This window comes from Eucalyptus grandis, chromosome 10 (assembly GCF_016545825.1).
Source record: "Eucalyptus grandis isolate ANBG69807.140 chromosome 10, ASM1654582v1, whole genome shotgun sequence".
Taxonomy (NCBI): domain Eukaryota; kingdom Viridiplantae; phylum Streptophyta; class Magnoliopsida; order Myrtales; family Myrtaceae; genus Eucalyptus; species Eucalyptus grandis.
Window position 1 is genome coordinate 23,514,770 of NC_052621.1, and position 24,212 is coordinate 23,538,981.

At 40.0% G+C, this 24,212-nt stretch overlaps 1 protein-coding gene across 3 annotated transcripts in view; it reads right to left on the reverse strand.

Moving 5' to 3' along the window:
* Window positions 1–21,318, reverse strand: part of LOC104429320 (probable acyl-activating enzyme 18, peroxisomal) — a 39,900-nt gene extending 18,582 nt beyond the window's left edge. The window contains exons 1-14 of one of the 3 annotated variants that reach the window (XM_039303352.1): window positions 20,658–20,959; window positions 19,921–20,050; window positions 19,541–19,800; window positions 18,743–18,944; window positions 18,235–18,275; window positions 17,800–17,928; window positions 17,527–17,600; window positions 17,225–17,445; window positions 6,702–6,796; window positions 6,399–6,615; window positions 5,955–6,080; window positions 5,702–5,800; window positions 5,247–5,453; window positions 4,683–4,999 (exon numbers count right to left, since the gene is read on the reverse strand). In XM_039303352.1, the coding sequence (XP_039159286.1) occupies window positions 4,886–4,999; window positions 5,247–5,453; window positions 5,702–5,800; window positions 5,955–6,080; window positions 6,399–6,615; window positions 6,702–6,796; window positions 17,225–17,445; window positions 17,527–17,600; window positions 17,800–17,928; window positions 18,235–18,275; window positions 18,743–18,944; window positions 19,541–19,800; window positions 19,921–20,050; window positions 20,658–20,959 (2,217 nt within the window). In that variant the 3' untranslated portion in view covers window positions 4,683–4,885. Of the gene's footprint in view, window positions 1–4,682; window positions 5,000–5,246; window positions 5,454–5,701; window positions 5,801–5,954; window positions 6,081–6,398; window positions 6,616–6,701; window positions 6,797–17,224; window positions 17,446–17,526; window positions 17,601–17,799; window positions 17,929–18,234; window positions 18,276–18,742; window positions 18,945–19,540; window positions 19,801–19,920; window positions 20,051–20,657 lie in introns of those variants that run through there. The other 2 variants (XM_039303354.1, XM_039303353.1) reach the window with 2 other exon arrangements.
* Window positions 21,319–24,212: the final 2,894 nt, after the last annotated feature.

Below are 24,212 nucleotides of genomic sequence, written 5' to 3' on the forward strand. Positions count from 1 at the left end.
TGAGTTTTACTTTTTAAGGAATAAAAAATGAAATAAAAAAAATTATTGGCTGATCTCGGGTTGACCCTAGGACCGGACCGAACCCATAGGGTCGGTCCGGTCCTCGATCCCAGACTCGACCGAGTCGGTCCTCGGTCCCAAAAATTGGGAACCGACACTGTACGGGTTGGTCCTAGGGTTAGGCATCAGACCGGCCCAACCCGGACCATGATCACCCCTAGCCAAAGCTAAAGGTACTGAATAAGAAATCTGTACAACAGAGCCACGTGAACCCGTATTCAATATCATGACCCTCAGGGTCTAAGTAGAATGAATCATCGATCATAAGTGATTACGTAGAAATAAAATGACAATTACCCTCGATGTTAATGCCTGTGTTAACTCAGATATTCTCCATTTGCATAGAAATATGGCCTACAGAGAATTCAAGGAGCTCAATGGCTCTCACGACCCAAAACTCTAACCCTATCATAGTACCATGCGGGCACAAGCCAGTCCGACCGCCCCGCTACTCCATCACCGTCTTTGATCCAGAGACTGGGGCCTGGGACCTGCTCGACCCGGTTCCGGACTACCCGGATGGGCTGCCGTTGTTCTGCCACGTCGCGAGCTAGTGGCCCTCGGGGGGTGGGACCCGGTGACCTACGAGCCAGTGGCCGATGTCTTTGCATACAACTTCGGGGCGCAGGGGGGGCGTGGCGATGCCTCGGCGGGCCTCCTTCTTCGCCGTGGGCGTGCACGGCGGGTGCGTCTACGTGGCCGGGGGGCACAACGAGGGCAAGAACGCGCTGAGGTCGGCGTGGGAGTATGACGTGGGGCGGGGTGAGTGGGCGGAGTTGCCCCCAATGAGCCACGGCCGGGACAAGTGCGAGAGGGTGGTGGCGGCCGAGGGGTGGTCCTTCTGGGTGCTCAGCGGGTACAGGACGGAGGACCAGGGCCAGTTCAAGGGGAGTGCGAAGGTGTACGACTTCGGGACCGGGGGAGTGGTGGCGGGCGGAGAGGGTGTGGCCGCTGGAGCGATGACCGAGCTCGCGCGTCCGCGCGGGAGGGACGGGCGGCTGTTCGACCGGGTCGGGTCGGACCCGGCGGTCCGGGCCGAGACGTGCCGGGTCTAGCTGGGGGAGGGCGGACCCTGGTGGCGGGGGCGGAGTACGAAGGGGGCGGTAGGGGTTCGACGTGGCAGAGGGGCAAAACAAGAAATTGGAGAGGATTAATGTTCCCGACAAGTTCTCCGAGTTCACGAGGACTGGGTGCCGCGTCCAAGTCTAAAGCTACGAAGCACCGATACATTTCAAGAGTTTTCATATCGTGTCGTGTTGAACACTTCAATACTTGTCCGATACTCTCGGACACTTGATCAATACGTGTCGAAAAATCCGACACTTGATCAACTTTCCCGACACTCGAGTCGGAATTCCGACATACAAGTTTTCAACATATATTTCCGATATCGAGGTACATTTTAAAAAATTTCAATAAATAAGAGGTCAAAATATATATATGTAAAAAAATAAAATAAAATAATAAAAATAATAAATTGAGAAAGAATAAAAACTTAATATTATCTTTTCTTTTGACTCTCATTTCCTGTAATACATAATTGTTTCCTGAGTTTCTAATGATGATGCCTGAAGGTGTTGTGTACAAGCTTGAGCAATGTAATTATGTGTGCTAAGCACTTTTTCTTTCTTAACAAGAGTCTGTTTGGCGACTTAGACAAAGGATCCTATGTAGACGGGGTTATACGTAGATTGAGTTCGGATGGAAACATGAACGATCTACCCCGATTCTTTGTGTTTACTCAACAATACTCGCCACGATGATTAAGGTAAGTTCCTTTTTTTGTTAATTTTTTTTTTGTCGAGATCGAGGCAAATTCTAGTTGGTGATTATTTTCACCTTCGTTCAATGATGTCTGTTTTAATCCAATCCGATTCTGTGTTAGTCAGGATTCAAAAGGTTAGGTGTATATTTATTATCCAAAGTCACCCATCATACAAAGAAATATAAATTATTCAAGTCTTTAAGTCGGGTTTTTTTCTCTAAATGCCCTGATCCACACCCGTTGAAGAAGTTTTCAAGCCCTTACGGCTTAGGTGGGCTCTAGGGTTACAAGACCCATGATCAAGTCATATGATTCCATTAATTTAAGGTCTTCAATACAATATTAAATGCAATGATCAGGTCATATGATTCCATTAATTTAAGGTATTCAATACAATATTAAATTCAAAATAAACTATCAGAAACAAAAGATAAGCCAAAAAGTAAGAGTACAACTCGCTCCAATTTTATACCTATACCGGTATCCAAATTTAAGACATATTTGGGACGGGTTATGTCCCAAACCTATCCCATCAGCCGTATATTATTTCCCAAATTGGCTACATGTTTTAACATAGTAGCTCAGACCAGGCCCGCCTCACCTAAGTAGTCAAGTCCTATCTACTTCACCTCATTAACAAAGATGGTGTTCTTATTGAACATACCGAGAAATCTATATGGTGTTTGTTTCGTAAGAAGAAGAACTAGGGGTGAGCATGGTCCGAGTTGGTCCGGGCCACCCCCTAACCCAAGGACCAACCCGTACAGTGTCGGTCCTCAATTTTTAGGACCGAGGACCAACCCATTGAGCTTGGGACCAAGGACCGGACCGAGTCCGGTCCGGTTCCAGGGTTAACCCGGGACCAATCGATAATTTTTTTTTGTCTTATTTTTTATACTCCCTAAAAAAGCAAACCTACAAATTCAAATTACACATCCATCGACAATGCGGCATTGTGCAACTAAACTATAAATACCAATACTTATTTAGCAAATTTAAGACGACACAATAATAGAAATTTCATACTTGCTAACCGCTCATCGAGATATGGGACAAGATGGAAAGTTCTTGTAATCATCTATCTTTAATATTCATAACATCATATGCAAAAGCGTTTCCTGCATTTGATCATGTAGAGTCCACTCAACCAAAAAATGAGCTTCACACCACTTGACTAGCAAATCACCGTAACAATTGTAGTACTACTCTACTATTCAAAAACTTCTACCATTTGACACAAATTGAAAAGCAAAGTGCAGCTGAAATTCATTAGTAAAATACAATTAAACCATAAAAATTTCAAAATACTTAATATAAACCATGAATATATAACTTCACATCTTGTTAATTCACTTGAACTTCTAAACACCTGAAAACAAAACAAACGATACATAATTAATACTCAATAAAAGTTTTAAATTGAAATTACTATTAGTGCCATTGATAGAACATCTCAATATAATATAATATAACAGACATTTTACTAAGGTTTGAATATATAAAGAATTATAAATAATATAATATAATATAATATACATAATTGGTCAAGGGTTGGACCGACCCAAAACTCTTAGGACCGAGGACCAACCCGCACAGTGTTGGTCCTAGAATTTCAGGACCAAGGACCGACCCAATTCCCTAGGGAACCGGACCAGGACCGGCAGGGTTGGGCCGGTCCAGGGTCGATCCAGGGTCGACCCTAGACCGCTGCTCACCCCTACCCAATAGCCTCGTGCCATCTTTTATCCTCATCTATCAATGAGATGGAGGCTTACTTGACACTCAACTACTCTAAGTACATTAAAAATACGCTTGACATTTTTCGGTTTTTTCCACCGTCGCTCGTGACTTATTGACCTCACCGGTGTCTAGGATATTGACAGAGTCTGTGGTTAATACTAGCCGATAGATTATGGAGAACAATCAACGCAGTGATCAAGCAATTTCTCAATTCAACGTTTTTCACTGAAGTTTTTAGCCTTTCGTGGATAAAAACGGGCCCTAATCGGCCGGCTGGCACATTTTTTAGCCTTTCTTGGGTAAAAAACAGGCCCCTGATCGGCCCAGCCGGCACGTGGGTAGGCGTGGCCGCCCGATGGCTAGCGCTTTCACTTCTCGTCGGCACTATCTTGTCGCCGCCGGTCACTTTCTTCCGCACTCCTCCGCTCCAATAATGCCACAACCAAAACGTTGAAAAGAACACGTGTAGCGAGCGAGGTTTCCGCATGGCAACAAAGACAGAATGCGACAACGAGGACGGTCCCTAATGCGATTTCCCGCACGTCCCCGTCATTCGTTTCGTCTTCCAATCACGGTCACACCGAGCACGCAGGAACAGTTCGGATATACGGGCATCGATGATTCAAATCTCGAACGGCCTAAACGTGAGTCGTCGAAGGTCGACGGCTTGGTGGGTCCATCAGGTGCATCGTTTACGAACATATGGATGATGCTTCATGAACATGTGCGTCGTTTACCGGAAAGTTTCTGAATCTTTCGTTTTCGTCTTGGACCTTTACGAACATGTGGATGGTACTTCATGGAAAGTGAACTTGATCGTGAGTGTCTGCCCATGAATCATGCCTCGTTCAGATGATGTTTTGGTAGGGTGACTGTGCTGCAACAAACTGCTTTACTCATGTGACGTGGAATTAATAAGTATCCTGAGCACTCTTTAACAAAACTCTGCGAGGAAAACCTTCACACCCAACTTTCTCAGGGGATGGGATGGGGACGCGTAAGTTTCAAGAGTGGGTTTCGACTCCCACGCCATGCAAGAAGTAGGGCAAAAGTATGAGAGTGAGTGTAGTGTAGGAATAGAGTAGAACTGACAAAAAAAAAATCAACTTCAACTCGATTCCCAAACAACATGATGTCATCATTATTGAAAAGACTAGTGTTCTGAATTCCAACCGGATGGTGCTTCTTATTCCAACTAATAATTATCACAGATTTCCTTCAACCCAATTTATTTGTCACAAGCAGGAAGTCAGAATCTAGAATCGGAACCGCACATCGACAGTCGCAGCAAGAATATGGGACAATACTTCCCAGTTGCCTCTACAGCTCACTCTGCGCAGAGAGCTGTTGTCGCATCTGATCCCTCAACACCCTCCTCAGTAGCTTGTTAGAAGCCGTTCGAGGGAACTCAGCGACAATCTTGACAGAGCTTACCTGTCAATCAATTGAGACATTCCAGTTAGCGATCCTCATGCATGTTCAGATGAAACAAATGCGTTGGACCAAAGATTTTAGAGATAATCTTACGCTTGTTGAATTCTTTTTTCATCATATTCAATTTTTAACAATAACGTCGATACCATTCATTGAGTTCGACCTTAATTTTTACTTCACAAAAAGCAAAGCATGAGCGGCTTCAAAATGCACTTATGCATCAGCATTTACATCTCAAGGATCAAACCTTGAACAAAGGGTTGAGGTTTTGCTGGATGGCTTTCAAGAATTTCATCTTCAGATCATTCGGTTCAGCCTTACACCCCTTCTTGAGCACCACGAGGACAACCAACTGTTCTGGACCGCCGGTTGGTGGCGCTAGACTTATTGCGGCAGTCTCTAGTATAGATTCATCTGCTCTATCACAGACCCGCTCAATCTCAACAGAACTAGTCTGCAATACCAATTGGTCCGCATTAGAAGAGGAAAACAAATTCGTAGACCCATAAAGCAGCATAAGTAAAAAGTTTTAGGTGGAAGCTGTAACATTCTTTTGACCCAGGAGAACCATATCAGAGCTTGTAGCTACTTTGCCTTCCACCGCTATACCACATATCGCCGGCATATCGAATTTAGTACAACAGCAAAGTTCTTAAGTACTTTCAGACGTCTTTATAAAGAGTGAAATTTGAAGCGTCGTACCTTAATGCCACCAAGGTTCATTGTGTCATCGGCCCTCCCTTGTACGATATAGTACCCTCCAACAGTTCTCTTAATGATGTCTCCATGTCTCCTCAGTTGCTGCAAGTTCGTTTGAATTTCTCAAGTCATGTTTCTTCCATCAATCTACTAAGTTTACTAAGCATAAATTTCCAGTAGCGACAAAACATCCGTATCCAGAGAAGGAAAATGGAATGAGTAAGCCGCAAGTATTCCACGAATTAACATGGCATACCACCCCTTTGTATGTCGGCATTCCCTTGAAGTAAACTTCTTCATGATCAGCATTGAGCAGCCTATCAGTTGCACCCATGTAAACAGGGAACAGTCCCACTTCGCCAACACAAGGTTGATCATCTGGCTGTACGCAGTGAGACAAGAAATTAATTATGTACCATAGAAGGGATTGACTGGTTTGTTAAAATATGTTATTCCTAAAATTTATCATCTGAAGCAGTTTCCAGCAGCCCTGTGGAACCTGCAATTAAGACTACTCGGTGAAGAGCCATGATTGGTGAAATACCCATGTCCACGCCCTGAGAAATTTGTTTGAGTACTACAGTAAAGAGCTAAATGGGATGGTCTTCATACTAAATTCAATTAGCTTTTACTAAGGCTTATAAACACTGTTGGTGCGCATCCCTCAACAGAGAACCTCCTTTACTAGAGAGAATCTTACTCGAGGGGCTCCATGGTCGTCCAGGATGACAAATCCGGCTGTCATGGAAGCATTGCTAAATGCTCCGAAAGCTTGAGGCTGCAGATGATTTCCTTGAATGTAAGATGATGCGAGCTCCGTGCCACCACAACACTCTATAATGGGGCTATAGAAGGACTTGGAAGAAAGCCAGAGGTCGTCGTCAATATTGGATGTTTCCCCTGTGGAGCCAAATGACCTGAACCACCATTCATAATCTTGTTACTTCTTTACAAAACACTTTGATGATCATGTGACCAATTTGATGAAAAGAAGAAAGAAAACCTGATCTTTGTCCAATCGAGTCCTTCCATACACTGCGTGCTCTTCCATGGTTTTACTAAGCTTGGTACTGTGCCCAAAATGGTCACTCCTGCATCCTGAAATAGATGCAGGAACAGGAGAGAAAGTCTGGTTAACAACTTTATAAGTGCCATCCGCCAGTGCCAACTACAAGAATTGATCCAAAGCTACTAGAATTGCCTATAAAAGCTGGCGTTTACCGCGCATTGCGCTGCTGTTATACAAAAATATTATTAAAAATGGAGTATGAAATATTTTAGAATCGATATAACATTATTATTACAAAATCATGTATGCTGAGATAACTGTTGAGAAAACTCCTACCAAGTTTTGAAGTTGACAAAACTTTATTGTTCTTATTCTTATTCTGAATACTAGTAGACTTCTCAAGTTATATCGCAGATTCTTGTCAAAATCTATTCATTCCAGAAGTCTTTTCCACTTTAATGCAATCCAAACTGAAACCAAGTTTAGAACGAAGATATAATCAGACTTAGATTTATTGATCTTGCGATAAGGATACTAATAGGGATTTATTCTTTAATATCTAGCTCTCTGATGAAAAATCTCACTTACCTTTTATAAATACATTGATGGAATCAATCACAAATTGATGAAATCAATATTGAAGACAAGTTCCTTTTTGGGAAGCATCTACTTATGGAAACCTAGATTCTAATTGTATGGGTGACCATAATCAACGAATTTTTATCTCAATCTTCAAACGGTTACAAGATTTTCTTAATCAATTCTATCCAACGGATTTATTGGAAGAAATTCCTCTACAAAATGCCAACGACTAGTGAGACATGGAGGAGTATTTAAGGAGGTGATCTAGTCCATTTGAGATAGTGTGTGAAAATTGAAATTTCAAAGTCTGAAGTCTTTCCAACCACTTGTTCTTTAATGACAGCTCTTACAAATTGTATTCAAGAGAGAAAATCACAAGAAGAGTGGCTTAGTGAGGGAAAAGAAATTTTCACTGAGTGTTTGCACTCAAATATTGTACTTTTCTATTGATACTATAGTCAATTCCAACCAGAAGGTTGCTAACGTGGGAGAGTAAACGCAGGCTTAATCTAAGCCGAATCACTATAAATCTCATGTGTAATTGTTTCTTTCCCTTAACTCTTTTCAGTTTTATCTGTTGCACATTTTTTAAGTATCGCAAAAATCTGTTCCATCACTTATCTGATTTTGAATTTTCACCAGAAGTCTAGTGGCTTATTTATTAGACTTTGATCCTTATTAATAAGTTGCTCACAACTTATTTTATTCTACATTTATTGGTCAAGGTTTATTTTAAACACATATTCATCATCCGTTAGGTGTTTGTACTAGCATTATCAATTGGTATCAAAGCCTTTTGCTTTTCTGTTGAAGTGTTTATACTTATGAGCTAAAGATCTTCTGTGGCTAGTTGTTTAGCACCAGGACTCGTGGAGGAGCAGAGCAATACCAAGCTACCTTATTTTGATGAAAAAAATACAGTGTGTGGAAGAATAAAATAAAGGCATTCCTGAGATCTAGAGATCCTCTTAAATGAGATGTTGTATAAAGAGGAATCAACCTAAAGGCAGCTTCAGCATCTGACAAGGGAAGAAGTCTTAGATAATAATGCTGAAGAATCCAACCAAGCAAAAATTACCAAGAGATAAGCTTTTGATGCAAAAGTCATCTATTCTTTATTCTATGCCTTGTCTCATATTGGATATAATAGAATTTCTTCATGTAAAATAGCTAAAGAAGTCCGAGATAGACTTCATGTCACCTATGAATGAATAGATCGTGTAAAGGAGACAAAAATAAAAATCTTACTTGGCCAATATGAATCCTTTAGAATGAAGACTAGAGAGTCTATTAGAGATATGTTCAGTCGATTTACAGAAATTGTAAATGGGTTGGCATATCAAGGTCAACCAATTTCTGCCCCAATGAAGATCAACTAATTTATGCGAAAACTTTAAAAGGACTGGAACCATGTGAAAATATCAATTCGGGAGACATAAAGAATTATGCATCTTTCTGTTGATGAGCTGATAGGCACTCTTCAATCATATGAAGTAGAATAGATCAATGATAAAGAGGATCCAAAATGTAAGAAGTTAATAGCGCTTAAATATAATTTTGATTCTGATGATACAGACACAAACGATGATATGGACAACGAGGAGCTGGCTCTCATGATAAAGAAATTCAGGAAATTGAATAGGAAATGAAGAAGATTGAACTGGAAAAAGCAAAGCAAGCAAAATTCCATAAAATATTAATGGAAGATGTTGAATCTAGCAAGGATGTGATATGCTTTGAGTGCAAGAAGAAGGGACACATTAAGCCTAACTGTCCTTTGCTGAAAAGAAAAAAGGAAAGTAGGAAAAATACAAGAAAGCTCTAAAAGCATAAACTTGGAGTGACACAAAATGTGAGGAAAGTGAAAAGGAGTTTGCAAATATCTGTCTGATGGCTCACTTAGAATCAGACTTAGAATCAAAGTCAGACTCAGACTTAGACACAGTCAAAATCTAACAAGTAAATCGAGGTGAGTCACTCAGAAATTCCTATTAAAGTTTTTAAGTATATAGATGAACTTTGCTTGAACTTCAAATCTTCTCTTAAAAGGATCTCCGAATTAAAGAAGGAAAATTCAAAACTCAAGCAACATGATAATTTTTGGAGAGAAAAGTTTGAGAATCTGAAAAAAGATTTTGATGATTTGAAAGAAAATACTGATTTCCTTTCTAAAGAAAATGAATGTTTGAAAAATGAGATTTCAGATATTTTTACAAAGTTCTCCAAAGGATCAAAAACTTTAGAGATAATTCATTCAACTCAAATACCCTATTATAACAAATCTTGTTTGGGTATGAATAAAGAAAGTGCTCTTTTAATCAATTTTCCTAAAATCAATGAGAAACTTAGACAAAGACCTCCAAAATCTTTTTACAAAAATTATTTTCAATTTTTTTTTTTTAAAACCTATTGGTTGGAGTGCTCTTAAATATTTTAAATGTAATAACTCAGAACATTTTGAGAATGAATGTCCTAAAGTCTAGAGACATGTTAAAAAAGATTGGACAAATGCTGTTTTTAGAACTAACTCACCAGGACCCAAGAAAATTTGGGTACCAAAAAAAGTTTGAGATTTTTTTTTACTGCAGGTTACTGTTAAGAGGAAAAGTAAATGGTACTTGGACAATGGCTGTTCTAGATATATTACTGGAGATTCAAGCAGTTTCATTAAACTAGAAAAACAAAGAGAAGGAAATATTTCTTTTGGTGGGAACAGCAAAGGAAAAATTATTGGACATGAAACAATGAGGATTGAAAATTTGATCATCAACAATGTATCCCTGGTGAAAGGTTTGAACTACAACATTCTAAGCATAAGCCAACTATGTGATACAGGATTCATAATCAATTTCTAAGAAGATATATGTTCTAGAGTTAGTCAAGCTTCTCCCAAACTTTCACTTAGCAAAGATATGGCAATATTTATCTTCTAGACATAAGTCCAGAGAGTTCTCAATGTCTTAGTTCAATTCAAGATGAAGTAAATATATGGCATTGTAAGCTTGGACATGTGAGTATGAAACAAATTGCTATACTATCGTCTAAGAAGCTGATTCGTGATCTTCCCAAAATGATGTACCAAAAGTTTGAGTTATGTACTCCATATATCTTGGGAAAACGGGTCAGGAGCTCATTTAAACCTATAAATCATGTTTCCACTAATCACGTCTTGCAACTTCTTCACATAGATCTCTTCGGACCAACCAGAATTCAAAGCATCGGTGGTAAAAAGTACTTTTTGGTAGTTGTGGATGATTATTCAAGATTTACATGGGTTTTCTTCTTGGCAAATAAAACAGAAACCTTCTCATATTTTTCAAAATTTGCTAAGAAGGTTCAAAATGAGAAAGGTTATGACATTACCAATATAAAGACTGATTATGGGGGTGAATTTGAAAATCAAGACTTTGCAAATTTTTATGATGAGAATGGTTCACAACATGTTTTCTCCTCTCCTTACACTCCAAAACAAAATGGAATTATAGAAAGGAAAAATAGGTCTTTCCAGGAGATGGTCGGAATTCTGCTAATTGAAAGTAGAGTCTCTTCTCTTTTTTGGACAGAAGCAATTTTTATTGCTTTTTTTTTTCAATTTTCACTGCTTGTTATATAATTAACAGAGTATTTTTAAAGCCCATCCTAGAGAAAACTTCCTATGAAGTTTACAAAGGGAAAAAGCCAAATACCTCTTATTTTCATGTGTTTTGTTGCAAGTGTTTTATTTTGAAGAATAGAAATGATCGGCTCAGGAAATTTGAAGAAAGATCGGATGAATGAATATTTCTTGACTATTCTACTTCAAGCAAAGCTTATAGGGTCTTCAACAAGAGTACACAGACTGTCAAAGAATCAATGAATGTCAAATTTCAAGAAAATGTCTAGAACCAACAAGACCAGATTCAACTTGAAGAATCTGAGCTAGTTTTAGACTTAATGAAGTCTTATTCCCCCAAGGAACCTCAGCCTTCTTGTGATTAAAGTCAAGCAGAAGAAAAATTATAAGAATAAAAGAAAATAGATGTTTAGCAAACCCTTGCAGACAATGACAAATTCAGCAATAACTGAAAACACAAATCAAGCCATCCTAAAGATCTCATCATTGGCGATATAGAAGAATGGATTCGTACCAGATCCAAAGTAAAGGGAGACTCAAGTGCTCTAGCTCTTATTTCTAAAATAGAACCAAAGGGAGTAGAAGAAACTTTATCTGATGAAAGATAGATAGAAGTAACGCAAAAAGAACTCAAACAATTCAGAATTAATGATGTTTGGGAGTTAGTTCCAATACCAAAAGGAAAATCTGTGATTGGAACAAAATGAGTGTTCAGAAACGAGATGGATGAAAAAGGTAAAATAACAAGAGATAAAGTAAGGATTATTGCAAACGGTTACACACAAAAGGAAGGAATAGATTGTGATGAGACATATGCACCTGTAGTCAGGTTAGAAACTATAAGATTATTGCTAGCATATGCATGTTTCCATGATTTTAGGTTATTCCAAATGGATGTCAAGAGTGTATTCCTAAATGGGTTCATATAAGAAGAAGTTTATGTGGAACAATCACTAGGATTCGAAGATCCCAGAAAACTTGTCCACAAACTGAAGAAGGCTTTATACGGTCTGAAACAGGCACCTCGAGCTTGATATGAGAGACTAAGTAAGTTTCTAGTAAGCAATAGTTTCAAAAAAATGAATGGTTGACACAACTTTGTTTATCAAAAGGGAAGAAAATGACTTTTTTACTTGTTCAAATATATGTAGATGATATAATCTTTAGATCTTCTAATGAAAATTTGTGCAAGAAAATTTTCAAAGTATATGCGAGAAGACTTCAAAATGAGCATGATGGTAAATTAACTTTATTTCTAGGTCTACAAGTCAGACAATCAAAGAAAGATACCTTCATTTATCAAGAGAGATATGCTAGAGATGTTATCAAGAAGTTTGGAATGGAAAACTGTAAGAAGATTGAGACTCCCATGTCAAGTTCTTCCAAACTCGACAAGAATGAAAATGGAAAGAAAGTAGACCAAAAGACATACAAAAGCATAATTGGTTCTCTTCTCTACCTTACTGCTTCACGACTTGATATTTTATTCAGTGTGTGTATGTGTGCTAAATTCTAAGCTGATCCTAGAGAATCTCATCTTAGTGCTGTCAAACATATTATCAAATATGTTGCAACGAATCCAAAATTAGGTCTATGATATCCAAAAGAATGAGACTTTACATTACTTGGATACTCAGATGCTGATTTAGCTTGTTATAAAGTTGACAGGAAAAGTACTTTAGGAACATGCCAACTTTTGGGATAAATGTTAATGTCCCGGTTCTTAAAGAAGCAGAACATTGTGGTACTCTCAACGGCAAAAGCAGAATATGTAGCTCTTAGAAGTTGATGTTCATAAATTCTTTAGATCAGGCAACAATTAAAGGACTTTGGAATAGAAGAACCTTGCACTGAAATCAAATGTGACAACACAAGTGTGATCAATCTCACCAAAAATCTTATTCTTCATTCAAGGGCAAAGCATATTGAAATTCGCCATCATTTCTTAAGAGACCATGTACAAAATGGCAAAATCAATGTTCAATTCATTGATTCGAAGAATCAACTGGCAAATATCTTCACCAAGCCATTGGAGAAAGGATCATTTGAGTTCATTAGTGAAAAGCTGAATATTACTCTTACATCTGGTTAAAGTTTATGGACATGCAAACTCATCAGTTCAACCTATGGTGGAAACCTCATTTGAAAGCCCTTTCAGACTCAGATAGTTATATTTCAAATTTTGACGCGTAAATTTATTTCCTTCTTGAATAGGTATGATTATTCTCAAATTATTACTTGCCTTTGGAAATTGTTATATCTCAGCTGATTTTTTGGAATTAATATTTCAAAAATTATTGACGATTACTTTTTAATTTTTTTTAAATGGAATTTTTTCTTTGGTGCTTGGTCGGTTGGCCTGGTTCGTTCTTTAAATAAAGTCTTCGATCCTTTTTTCCCCAATATCCAGACTCTTTTGCAAACCCTATTATTTCTCTCAAATCTTTGCTTCTCTTGATCTTGTCTCACATTCTCTGCAAAATTTTTCACTCGATCACTCTCGAACGTGTCATCAAAATCTTCCAAGTCCATTTCGACGTCTTATCAAAGGAAATCCTCTCGCATTACTAGTCGCAGGCCTCAATTTGTGCCTGATGATCCGATGCACTTTGATCTCACCAGAGATGAATCACCTCAAAGCACAAATCGGCCATCCGTGGAGGAAGAGGTTACTTAGGAAGCGACTCGTCTTTCCATAAGAAAGCCCAAGGTACATTTCAAACATTATGAATTTCTAAAAAAGGGAGGAAGTCCCATGGATTTCATAAGTTCATTCTCGAAAGAAAATGGCTATGGGAATGAAACTTTGTTCTTGAGAGACATGGAAAACTTAGGGCTAGTAGAGGCTGGAAGAGCGGAAAGGAATTTTCAAACTTTCCCGCTGATCCTCATTTTGGTACAAAGGGTTAGACTGAGAGTAAAAGGGAAGATGATGATGAGAGGGTGTTCAAAAACTTCCAACCCAAAATGGGTGTTGCTACAGAAATCGCTAGAACAAAAGGGAAGTTGTTTCGGTTGGAGGAACATAAGAAGGTCTACGCATAGATGCTGAACAGAGAGGTCATCAACCCTCGAACGCTAGATTTTGATTTTCTGGATTCCATCAAGGTGAATTTGCGAAAGAAATTTGCCAAACTTCAAATGAAAATGTTCTGTGTAGAGTCATCTAATGTTTATCCTAAATTGACTGTTTATTTCTATTCCAACATATCTGTTCTGGACCTTACTCATATTCAATTTATTGTGAGTGATAAAGTTTTTAATGTTGATATTAATTTGTTTGCCGATATTCTTAGAGTAGAAAGAAGTGGATTTTTGCCCATCAATGTGTCCAACGAAGAGGTTACCAAGTTTTTGGTGAAGGACAAAATTCCTAGGGGAAGCATTACTCACTCTAGGATGTCTGCTTATAATATTTTACTCCACAAGATCGTCATCAACTGCATCAAACTCAAAACTGCTTCCAAAATTGATGTCTCCATATTCGAGGCAAAAATGATGTGGGCCATTTGCAATGGAGTTGCTTTCTCACTCCCTCACACAATTCTACCGCACATGTACAAAACTGTCATTAAGGGAAAGAGACAACTTTCGTATACAGCTTTGGTAACCAAAATTTTCCGATACTTTTAGATTCAACTACCATCCAATTTTTGCTCCAGAACCATTCTTCCCATGCAAATTGAACTTAAAATGATCTCAAAATGAGATTAAAGGATCTCTCTAGAGCCTTGAAACTTTTGAAGAATGAATCTAATAGCAAAGTTAAGATAGAATCTATGGCTGTGAAGAAGTGCAAAGGGAAAAACATTGTCTCGTGCACTCCAAAAAGAAAAAGACCTGTTCTTCTTCTACAAGATGAAGAAGAGAAAGATGAAGACGAGACTGTCTCTGATATTATGGCAAACATTGCCATGCGAGATCCTCTTGGTGGCATAGCTAATTTTGAAGAAGAGGAAGAGGATGATAGCAAAAAAGAACTTGAAGAAGAAAGTGAATGAGAGGAAACTGGAGTGAAAGAGAATAAGGAGGATGACTCATATGATGAATAAGGAGATGCGAATCTAAACAAGGGATAGCATCATTCTGACAAGGAATGAAAAAGGTACAAGAGCAGTTAGTGCAAGAGATGCTAGAGAGAAGACCAAGGGAACTGGTCAACCAACTAGTGCTAGAAGAGAAGGAGTGCAGGAAGGAGAATGAGCTTTTCCTCAAACTGAAGGCACTGTGACAGGGGGAGTAAGTGAACAAAACTCCTCTTACTAACTAGCCTATAGAACCAACTACAAGTGATGGAAGCAACCGATGTCCTATAGATGCTAAAGATATTTATGCATCTCATTTCCCTGAAGAATCTTCTAGGGGTAAGGACAAAGATGATAATGTTCAGGGGAAGCACCAAAATTCACATGTTCAGGGGAAGCACCAAAATTCACATGTTCAGGTCGATGTTCCTTCACTTTTGGATACTTCACTAGTACATTTTGCAGAAGTTAGTGCCCAAACTGAATCAGACTCAAACTATCCTTGGATAGTGCAACTCCTTTTGGAGATTAAGGCGCAGTAATATGGGATGGAGGTTGAAATCCAGAAGTTGCATGCTGCTCTCGGTACTATCTAAGAATCTTTCATTGGAAAGGTACAATCTCTTGATGATAAGTTTCAGAACATAAATCAACAGGCATCTCAAAATTTAGCGAAGGTTGAGACTGTCTTCCGTCAATGCCTGACTAAGCTTGAGGAGACCGTGTAGACTTTGGAGGATTTCCGACTTGTTCGTGTACCTAGGCAACCTTGATCATTTTCGAAACCAACTTTTTTTCTTTTTCTTTATGCTTGTTTATTTTTCTCATTTTTGCTGTTGACAAAAAGGGGGAGAGTTTTGCAGATTTGAAGCTTTGACTGGTGCATGTTTGAGTTTTTCTATGCTGGTGTGATTGGTGTTCTTTTTACGCAAACTATTGGTTGGTGTGTTTTATGTGTGCAGACTATGTGTATTTTATGCAGACTTTTATTGTGCTTACTGTCTATTATCTTTGTCAATTATCATGTGCTGCTAAAGTGTTGTTTTGCAGGATAACTTTCATATTATACTTAAATCTGCATGAAAGTTTTGTCACCATTAAAAATGGTGAGATTGTTGAGAAAAATCTCACTAGGTTTTGAAGTTAACAAAACTTTCTTTTTCTTATTCTTATTCTGATTCTGAAGAATAATAGACTTATGAAGTTATATTGCAGACTTTTATCAAAGTCTATTCATTTCAGAAGTTTTTCCCACTCTGACGCAATCTAGACTGAAACAAATCTAGAATGAAAATATAATCAAACTCAGATTTATTGATTTTACAACAAGGATTTAGTATGAACATAATAGGGATTTATTCTTTAATATCTGGCTCTCTAGCAAAAAATCTCACTTACCTTTTATAAATACATTGATGGAATCAATCACAAATTGATGAAATCAACCTTGAAGACAAGTTTCTTTTTGGGAAGCATCTACTTATGAAAACACAGATTCTGATTGTATAAGCAATCAGAATCAACGGATTTTCATTTCAATCTTCAAACGGCTACAAGATTTCCTTAATTGATTCTGTCCAATGGATTGATTGGAAGAAATTCTTTTGGAAAATGCCAACGGCTAGTGAGGCATGAAGAAGTATTTAAGGAGGCCATTTAGTCTATTTGAGATAGTGTGTGAAAATTGAAATTCCAAAGTTTGAAGTATTTCCAATCACTTATTCTTCAACAACTCTTACAAATTGTATTCAAGAGAGAAAATCACAAGAAGAGTGACTTAACAAGAGAAAAGAAATTTTCTACTGAGTATTTGCTCTCGAAATATTGTACTTCTCTACCGATACTATAGTGAATTCCAGCCAGAAGGCTGCCAATGTGAAAAAGTGGACGTAAGCTTAATATAAGCCGAACTACTATAAATCTCGTGTGCAATTTTTTTTTTCCTATAACTCTTTTCAGTTTTATCTATTGCACATTTTTTAAGTATCGCAAAAATCTATTCCATCACTTATTCGATTTTGAATTTTCACCAAAAGTCTAGTGGCTCATTTATCAAACTCTGATCTTTATTTGGACTTTACTCGCAACTTATTTTATTCCGTATTTATTTGTCAAGGTTTATTTTAAACACCTATTCACCTCTCTCTAGGTATTCGTACTAGCATTATCAATAACAAAATCTAGCCCGCAACAATTTAGCATGGCCTTGTATATGTTTCTCCATGATAGGAGAAAACAAAGGAAAAGGGGTGATCCATGCAAAGTAAAAAGCAAACCGCAAGGACCGCAGGCCTCACCTGAACAAATTTTCCGAAATCACGTCCTAGTGGAGATCCATGGTAAAGAGCGAGAGTTGCACCAGCTAGAAAGCAAGAGTAGAGTACAATCGGGCCCATGACCCACCCTAAGTTTGTAGGCCAGCAGAACACATCTCCAGCCTGAATATTTATATAAGCCCACGAATCAGCACTGCATCGGATAGGCGAGAGTTGAGTCCAGGGTATCGCTTTTGGTTCTCCTAATTATTCGCAGGAAGGAATTACATCACAGAATTCTCAAAGTTAGGTGTAAACAAGGCGCTATCTTCAACTTACACAACCTGTCGTTCCGGAAGAAAAGAGGATATTTGTCACAGAGTCGGCGCTTTGGTAAAAGGCTGGGTAATAATGCCTTCTGCAGAAAGTAACAGAAATCACACTTTGTGCATGTCACATCTTCTCAACCGACGATCACAAGTTCATGACTACTCAGAAGACTTTCGAAATAGGGATGATGTTATTTAAAAACTTCAAGGATAGCCAACAATAGGTTTTCTTGTCGACCTGCATACTCTTTTTGTGGAAATACTGGGCAATGCAAATGTTGGTGATACCTTGGAACATGATCCACTTGTGAAAGAAAAGCTTTCCATGACATGTCTTGCTCTCTCAACTTCACGCCCACGCCATCTCCAGCCACAGGAAGCACGATCGCTTTCACTGGATTAGCTTCCACAACTCGACTGCAAGGGTGGAGAAGAACACCCGCGGTTAGTTCGTTAACAGAATATCCGCCTTCTAGTACCCTCTCTAGGGGACTTGAACAGTAAAGTACGGGTAAATTTACACAAGATAAGAACTTAATGTCAGAGTAAAGCCAAATATGACAAGTGAGATGATATGACAGCTAAAACTCGTAAGGGAAAAGATGGAACGAGACTGTCAGACACGCTCGATCCGTTTCTCCTCCATTTTCACCTTTTTTTATGCAATGGGTTCATTATCAAGAGAAAAGTCGCTACAAAGAAGAAATGAAGTGACCGATTTACCTATACAATGGAAACTTCCGGCCTCCTCTTTGTATAAAATCCTGAAACATATGAAGAATAATTTATAGTTCCTGTAGTATTGCAATTAACTCATAGAAGAGGCATGAAATTTCGTGCGAGCTGAAAATTTTATCTGAAGCCTGCTTAAATAATACAGAAAAAACTTGAACCAGCAACCACTTGAAGGAAATAAAACTTAATTTAGGTGATACATTGACAAGTGAAAGCAAGCTTTTGGCTTAAAGACTAATAAAGCAATAGGGTCACATATTAATACCAACAGAATATTAAAGAGATTCCCACGTTTAAGTCATGCATTTCTGTAATGAAATCTCCTATATAAATATCAATAGGTGTAACTTCGTTGATAGGTGTAACTTTGTCATATGCTATAACTACTTCCCTCTGCTTCAGCTCTTGTTAAAGTTGACATATCAGAACTCAGAAGCTCCAAGCAAAGTTACAGCAATTACAGACAGCTTGATAACTCACAAGAATGAGAGGTCACCTGAGTAAAGATTCCTTTTGCCTTGGAAATGTGCAGACGGCTTGCAATTTCCTTGGATGCGAAACTGTCAGCTATTGATACAACAACAAATCCGCCAAGTACTATTGCCAAATATATGATAACAGCATGGACCGTCATTGGCATGTCGATTGCAATCGCGTCTCCCTTTGAGAATGTCGCATCCAGAGCATTTGCCACCAACCTGCTTGTATTTCTATTTCTGTTAGCAGCAAAGTGAAAATGGACTGGCAAGTCTTACTAGTTTACAAAGAGCAATAGTTCAACCGAGGTCAATGGCGCAAGGATAGTGGAGGCAATCTACTTGATTGGAAAAGTTTTCGAATCTAGTAATGTGGTTATTGCAGTCTCGTCATTGTCAAGCACAATGCTAAAAAAAGAACAGGAAAATGATTTGAAAAGTAAGGAGAAACCAATGGAGCTGGCATTTTTTGAAGATTTGAAATTATGTCACATTTCATATTGATTATGAATACAACTCCGAATAGGCACACAAAATTTGAAGATGCACCTCCAAGTGCTGAGAAAATTTATTTAACCAAAGTTCTCGGACAATGAAATTACATCATCGAGGCTGTGTGAGCACTCGCCTGAGTTTGATTGTCTGGGTAGAAGTGCAATGTGCTTCAACAATTAGCACTTTGGGACAGGCATTGATTCCAAAACCATGATTTGATTTCATCGTTTGAGAACTTAGGAAAAAGGTAAGCGTGGCTTTTTGCAAACATCAACCTCTCACAGGAGCAAAATTATGCTAGCATCAGAGGAAGAAGAGCATACATTACTTGTTCTCGAAGCTCTTTTAGTGTCATACGGTTAACATTCATGTGATCATAGCCTTCATCTCTCCATACTAAGGCTATGCTGTCATCCCCTCTCCTCTGTTGCTGTGAGGGCAATAAACAGCATTCAGCTATGTTGAATACCGCCCCCGGAAGCCACGTACCCCGGGGCTTTGATTTGTCACTGGTGTCGAGAATGCAGCTTGGGGGACAATGAAATGAAAGTGAGAGTTCATTAAGAACTATCGACCAGTAGACCTGGAATCAGTTAAAAGAATCCGATAAACTATGAGCATAGAAAGTCGCTAGGAGCCATGGAAATTTCTAAGTGGAGAACAAATTAAGTGGGCTCTTTCCAGTACACAGAAACCGACTTACATCAGGATGCTCCACGGAGAATTTCTGAAAAAGGCTAAAGCTCGTTATGGGATCCTTGTATGATGACCCCAGAAGCTTTCTGCCATGCGATTCCATGAGGCGTCCCAAGTTTGTTTCTTTTGATTGGGACCTGTCAAGAAAGGAATACTGCATCGGTTTAGATTTGAACACAAAATGATTAAATTCACAGACAATTCCGAGAGCCACGCATGAAAGATTTGTAGCAAAATATTCACCACAACCTCAGCCAATCATACATATTTTAACTCTGCAAATGGCACAAATAAGTCATCTGGAAGGATTTGAACAGAAAAAGGAATCAGTCCTGATTCACAACTAGCAACATTCATCTATTTCCCCAAGACAGAAATGTTATAAATTAAGGCCAATCGCATCATTTACGCTCGCTAAGTGCAAAATACGGACCATCACCTTTTTCACCAGTGGTTCGATGAATTCACAATTGCCAACCAGGCCATCAACCCACTCCACGTAAACTCGCTGTCCCTTTTCCTTCTTATACATTCTCCCTTGCCTCCTTAGAGTGTGTCCAGGCTCATTCTACTTCTATCAACCAAGTAACCGCCATTCCAAGAAAAAGTGCCAAGCACCACCGAAAGCACATTTTCAGACACTATCTTTCAACATTGATCCTACATCGTCCATGCAAAGAACCCAACAAAGACAAAAGGAACGAAAAGAATCCGCGAAATGAGCTGCAAGAGAAGGATCCTTACAGAGAAGGGAACCAGTAGAGAGGAGGGCCCCGAGCGGAGGCGTCCCAACCGGAGTACACCGAGTAGTACACCAGCTGATGCACCCGGTGCGGGTGCGACGGCTTCAACGCCCCGGCGCTCGCCAGCTCTCTCCACACCTCCCTCGGGTCAAGCTCAAGCCCCGGCGACAGCGTCCCGGACCCCCGGGCTCGGGCCACCGACTCCCGGAGCTTCCGCTCGAGCTCAGCGGCGGCTTCCCTGGACAGGCCCACCTCCACCAGGTCATCCAAGCCCACCTCGTTGACGCTCTTGGGATTGCCCATCTCCCTCTCCCTCTCCCTCTCTCTGGGCAACGAGCGTCAGTCGCTTGACACTTCATTAGGAGGCGCCATTGGAGTAATAGGTGAGGGACGTGGGTTCACGATGGACCACGTGATTCGTACGAAATTTAGTTCTGGGTGATTCAGTGATGAGAGAGTTAAGGTTGTCAACTACCACAAGGCAGAGGAATTTAATTGGTTAGGACATGTTTCGTGGAGAACGTCGGGTAGCGATTTCTGGGATCGCCTCGTCATTAGCCCTTAAACACCAACCCAAGCACAGCAGCTTTCTTTATAATTCGGAAAGAGACGTGTTGCCATTCCCATCCAGACCAGAATAGCTCTTGGACATCGCCATGTTGGTTGTTGAGACTAGAGAGGGTTCCGGCTTGTGCTTGGTAACTAGCTTTTCCGCACTTTCAAACGGTTCGCTTACTTTTTGCCAATTGAGTGGCGCTATCTAGACAAGCTAGCGTCAGATGGTCGGCCAACAGGCAAGTACGTCGATTTGTAATTTTGAGTGAAATGCGACTGCGATGTAGGCTTTCGGCAACATGCCTAAGTGGAATGATACCTATTTCGTAGCTAGAACCCAAAGGGGTTAGGGACCATGTAGGCTTTCGGCAACATGCCTAAGTGGGATGATACCTACTTCGTAGCTAGAACCCAAAGGGGTTAGGGACCATTTCGAATGGCAGCTTTAGTTAAATCTCACCTCAAATGTTTTGATCCCTGACGCCTGTTGAGAGTACACTTGTCATAAAAAGAACGAAAGCAAAATAGAAGAGCACGCTTCAGAACTATTATTATAATTAACAGTGTTTACTATCGATTCTAGGCTTTCTATTACCGCCAACCAAACTTGTTTATTTTCCAGTCGGACATGTCGATAAGCAAAACTAAGCTCCTGACGTGGAGATCTCCATCGCAAATGTCCTGAGAATAGATTAGAACGATAAGTAGTTTGATCAAGGTCTCTATCGGACAACAATGAACTTTTGCAGCTCATGTGCTATAGCCAGTTCGCTTGGAATGCCCATATGGTTCATCAACCGAAGCACATCCTCAAGATCATCTTCAATAACATTTGATTGTCCCACCTCCTACATGTTAATCATTTTTACCTGTCCAAATTCCTAGATCCGATCTGACCAAAAATTAAATTTCTAGGTACGAAACAGTTGACTTTCTCATCAAGAAACACCCATATATTTTACATAGTAGACAGTGACATCCGGGTGCATGTCAATTAAGTTCACTATTTCCACAATAACAGGGACACCTAAGGGCCGAATCCACCAACAATCAACAAAATTAAGTTCATCATGCAATCTCCATCAGATTGCGACACGAAAAAAGACGTCCTACAATATTTAACGCCAACAGCAGAGGAGTCTACATACATAATGACAACAAACCACAAAGGTGTAGCAGAGAGATTATCAAACTCAGAGACTGTAGTACTTTAGCTGGTACGTCCATGATGGGGTGCGATTGGAATGCACCATTTCGTCTTGATGCATTACGATGGAAAGACACTAATGGAAGGGTACAAAGGGAGACATATAAAAGCCTCCCGAACACAACCGTTGGACCGGTTGGAAAACATACACACCAGATTTCTCTCCATTTCCATCAAAGAAGAAGAAGGCATTCCAATTTCAGTTTTGCAAGAACAATCGGCATTTACACCGTGGAAATCGGGTGTTTTCCTTGTGATTGCATCCAGACTACCGTGAGGAAGTGTTGTTCGTGTTTCATCGGCAATTCAACATTCGTTCCGGGGCTATTTGTTGTTTGTGCATCGGAATCCGGTAAGTCGTCTTCCGCCGACTTGAATTCCAACATTGGTATCAGAGCTCGGTTGTGATTTCTGCCTTATTTTTCATCGACTTTTCTCATTTACCATTTGATATTGAGATCAAGAGATTGTATTATAAACTGTTTTTGACATATATTCGGAATTGCAATCTGAAAACTCGAATTCGAACCGAAGCGAAGAACGGGTTCGGGGTCGCGTGCATCCATGAAGTCTTGGCTGTTTTTCGAATTACTTTTTTGGCCAAAATCAACTTTTGAATATACAGAATGAAAGTACTCGTCGAGACGAGTCCGACGGTGGTTCGAGCACGACCGAAGGAGGCCGAACGCGTCTACACGCGCGGCCAAAAGCCGCTGCGCATGGGCCTCACGCACCTGAAGCGCTGGGGACGCCAGCGCGTGCGCAACATGCGCCGGTCGACGAATCGATGCGTGCGCGTCACGCGCGCGTCGCTCGGAGCGACACGACGCTCGATGACGTCATCCAACGATCGGTAACCGCTTGGATGACGTCAACACCGACGGCAGTTGGCCAGCCGGTCATTGGCCGGCGACCCGACCCGTGACTCGAACCGACCCGAGATCCGACCCGAGATCTGACCGACCGTTGACCGGTCAACGGTCGGACCTGTGGCATCCTAGAATTTCATAAAAATCCCTGAATATGCCATGAACCATGGATAGGTGATGGAAATACTGATATTGTACTTTATAGCCTTCTAATCCATGATTTGTGATGAGATGTATGGCCAAGTCTTTAATGGATGAATTTTGGAAAGGAAGTTTTATCTTTGGCTATATGTATGATAAATGGGAACTTATAGATTTATAATTTCAAGTATATAGTTATCTTAATTTGCAATTTAGTGCTTTAATTAAATAGGGATTTAATTAGTTTTTAAAAGGGTTAATCTTAGGTTAATTAAACTTGGGTCTTAGGCCCAAGAGGGATGGACCTAAGATGGGCCAAGCTGGCCGGCCCATAGAGCCCATAAAGGGCTGTCGATCGCACGATGAGGGGAGGGGAAGAGACTGGTTTTGCATGCCCTCCCCCACTTGTCCTTTGAAGTGTGCCAAGTGTCCTTCATGCATGCCTAATCATAGCTAATGATTGAGGGGAAGAAATTAGGGGATGATGAGGCCAGCTTAAGCGAGAAAGAGAGGGAGAGAGAGGGCTTCGTCCGAAGGAAGAGAGAGAGAGAGAGGGCTTCGTCCGAAGGAAGAGAGAGAGAGAGAGGGCTTCGTCCGAAGGAAGAGAGAGAGAGAGAGAGTTACCGAGAGAAAGAGAGAAATCGAGAGAGAAAGGGAGAGTGAGAGTGCAAAGAAGAAGGAAGCCGCTCGTCCATCGCTCGTCATCGTCATGTCCAATCGCCGTGTGCTCGTGTTTGCTCGGTTTGGAGGCAAGTTGGGATTCTTAATCTGCTCTTGCATGTTG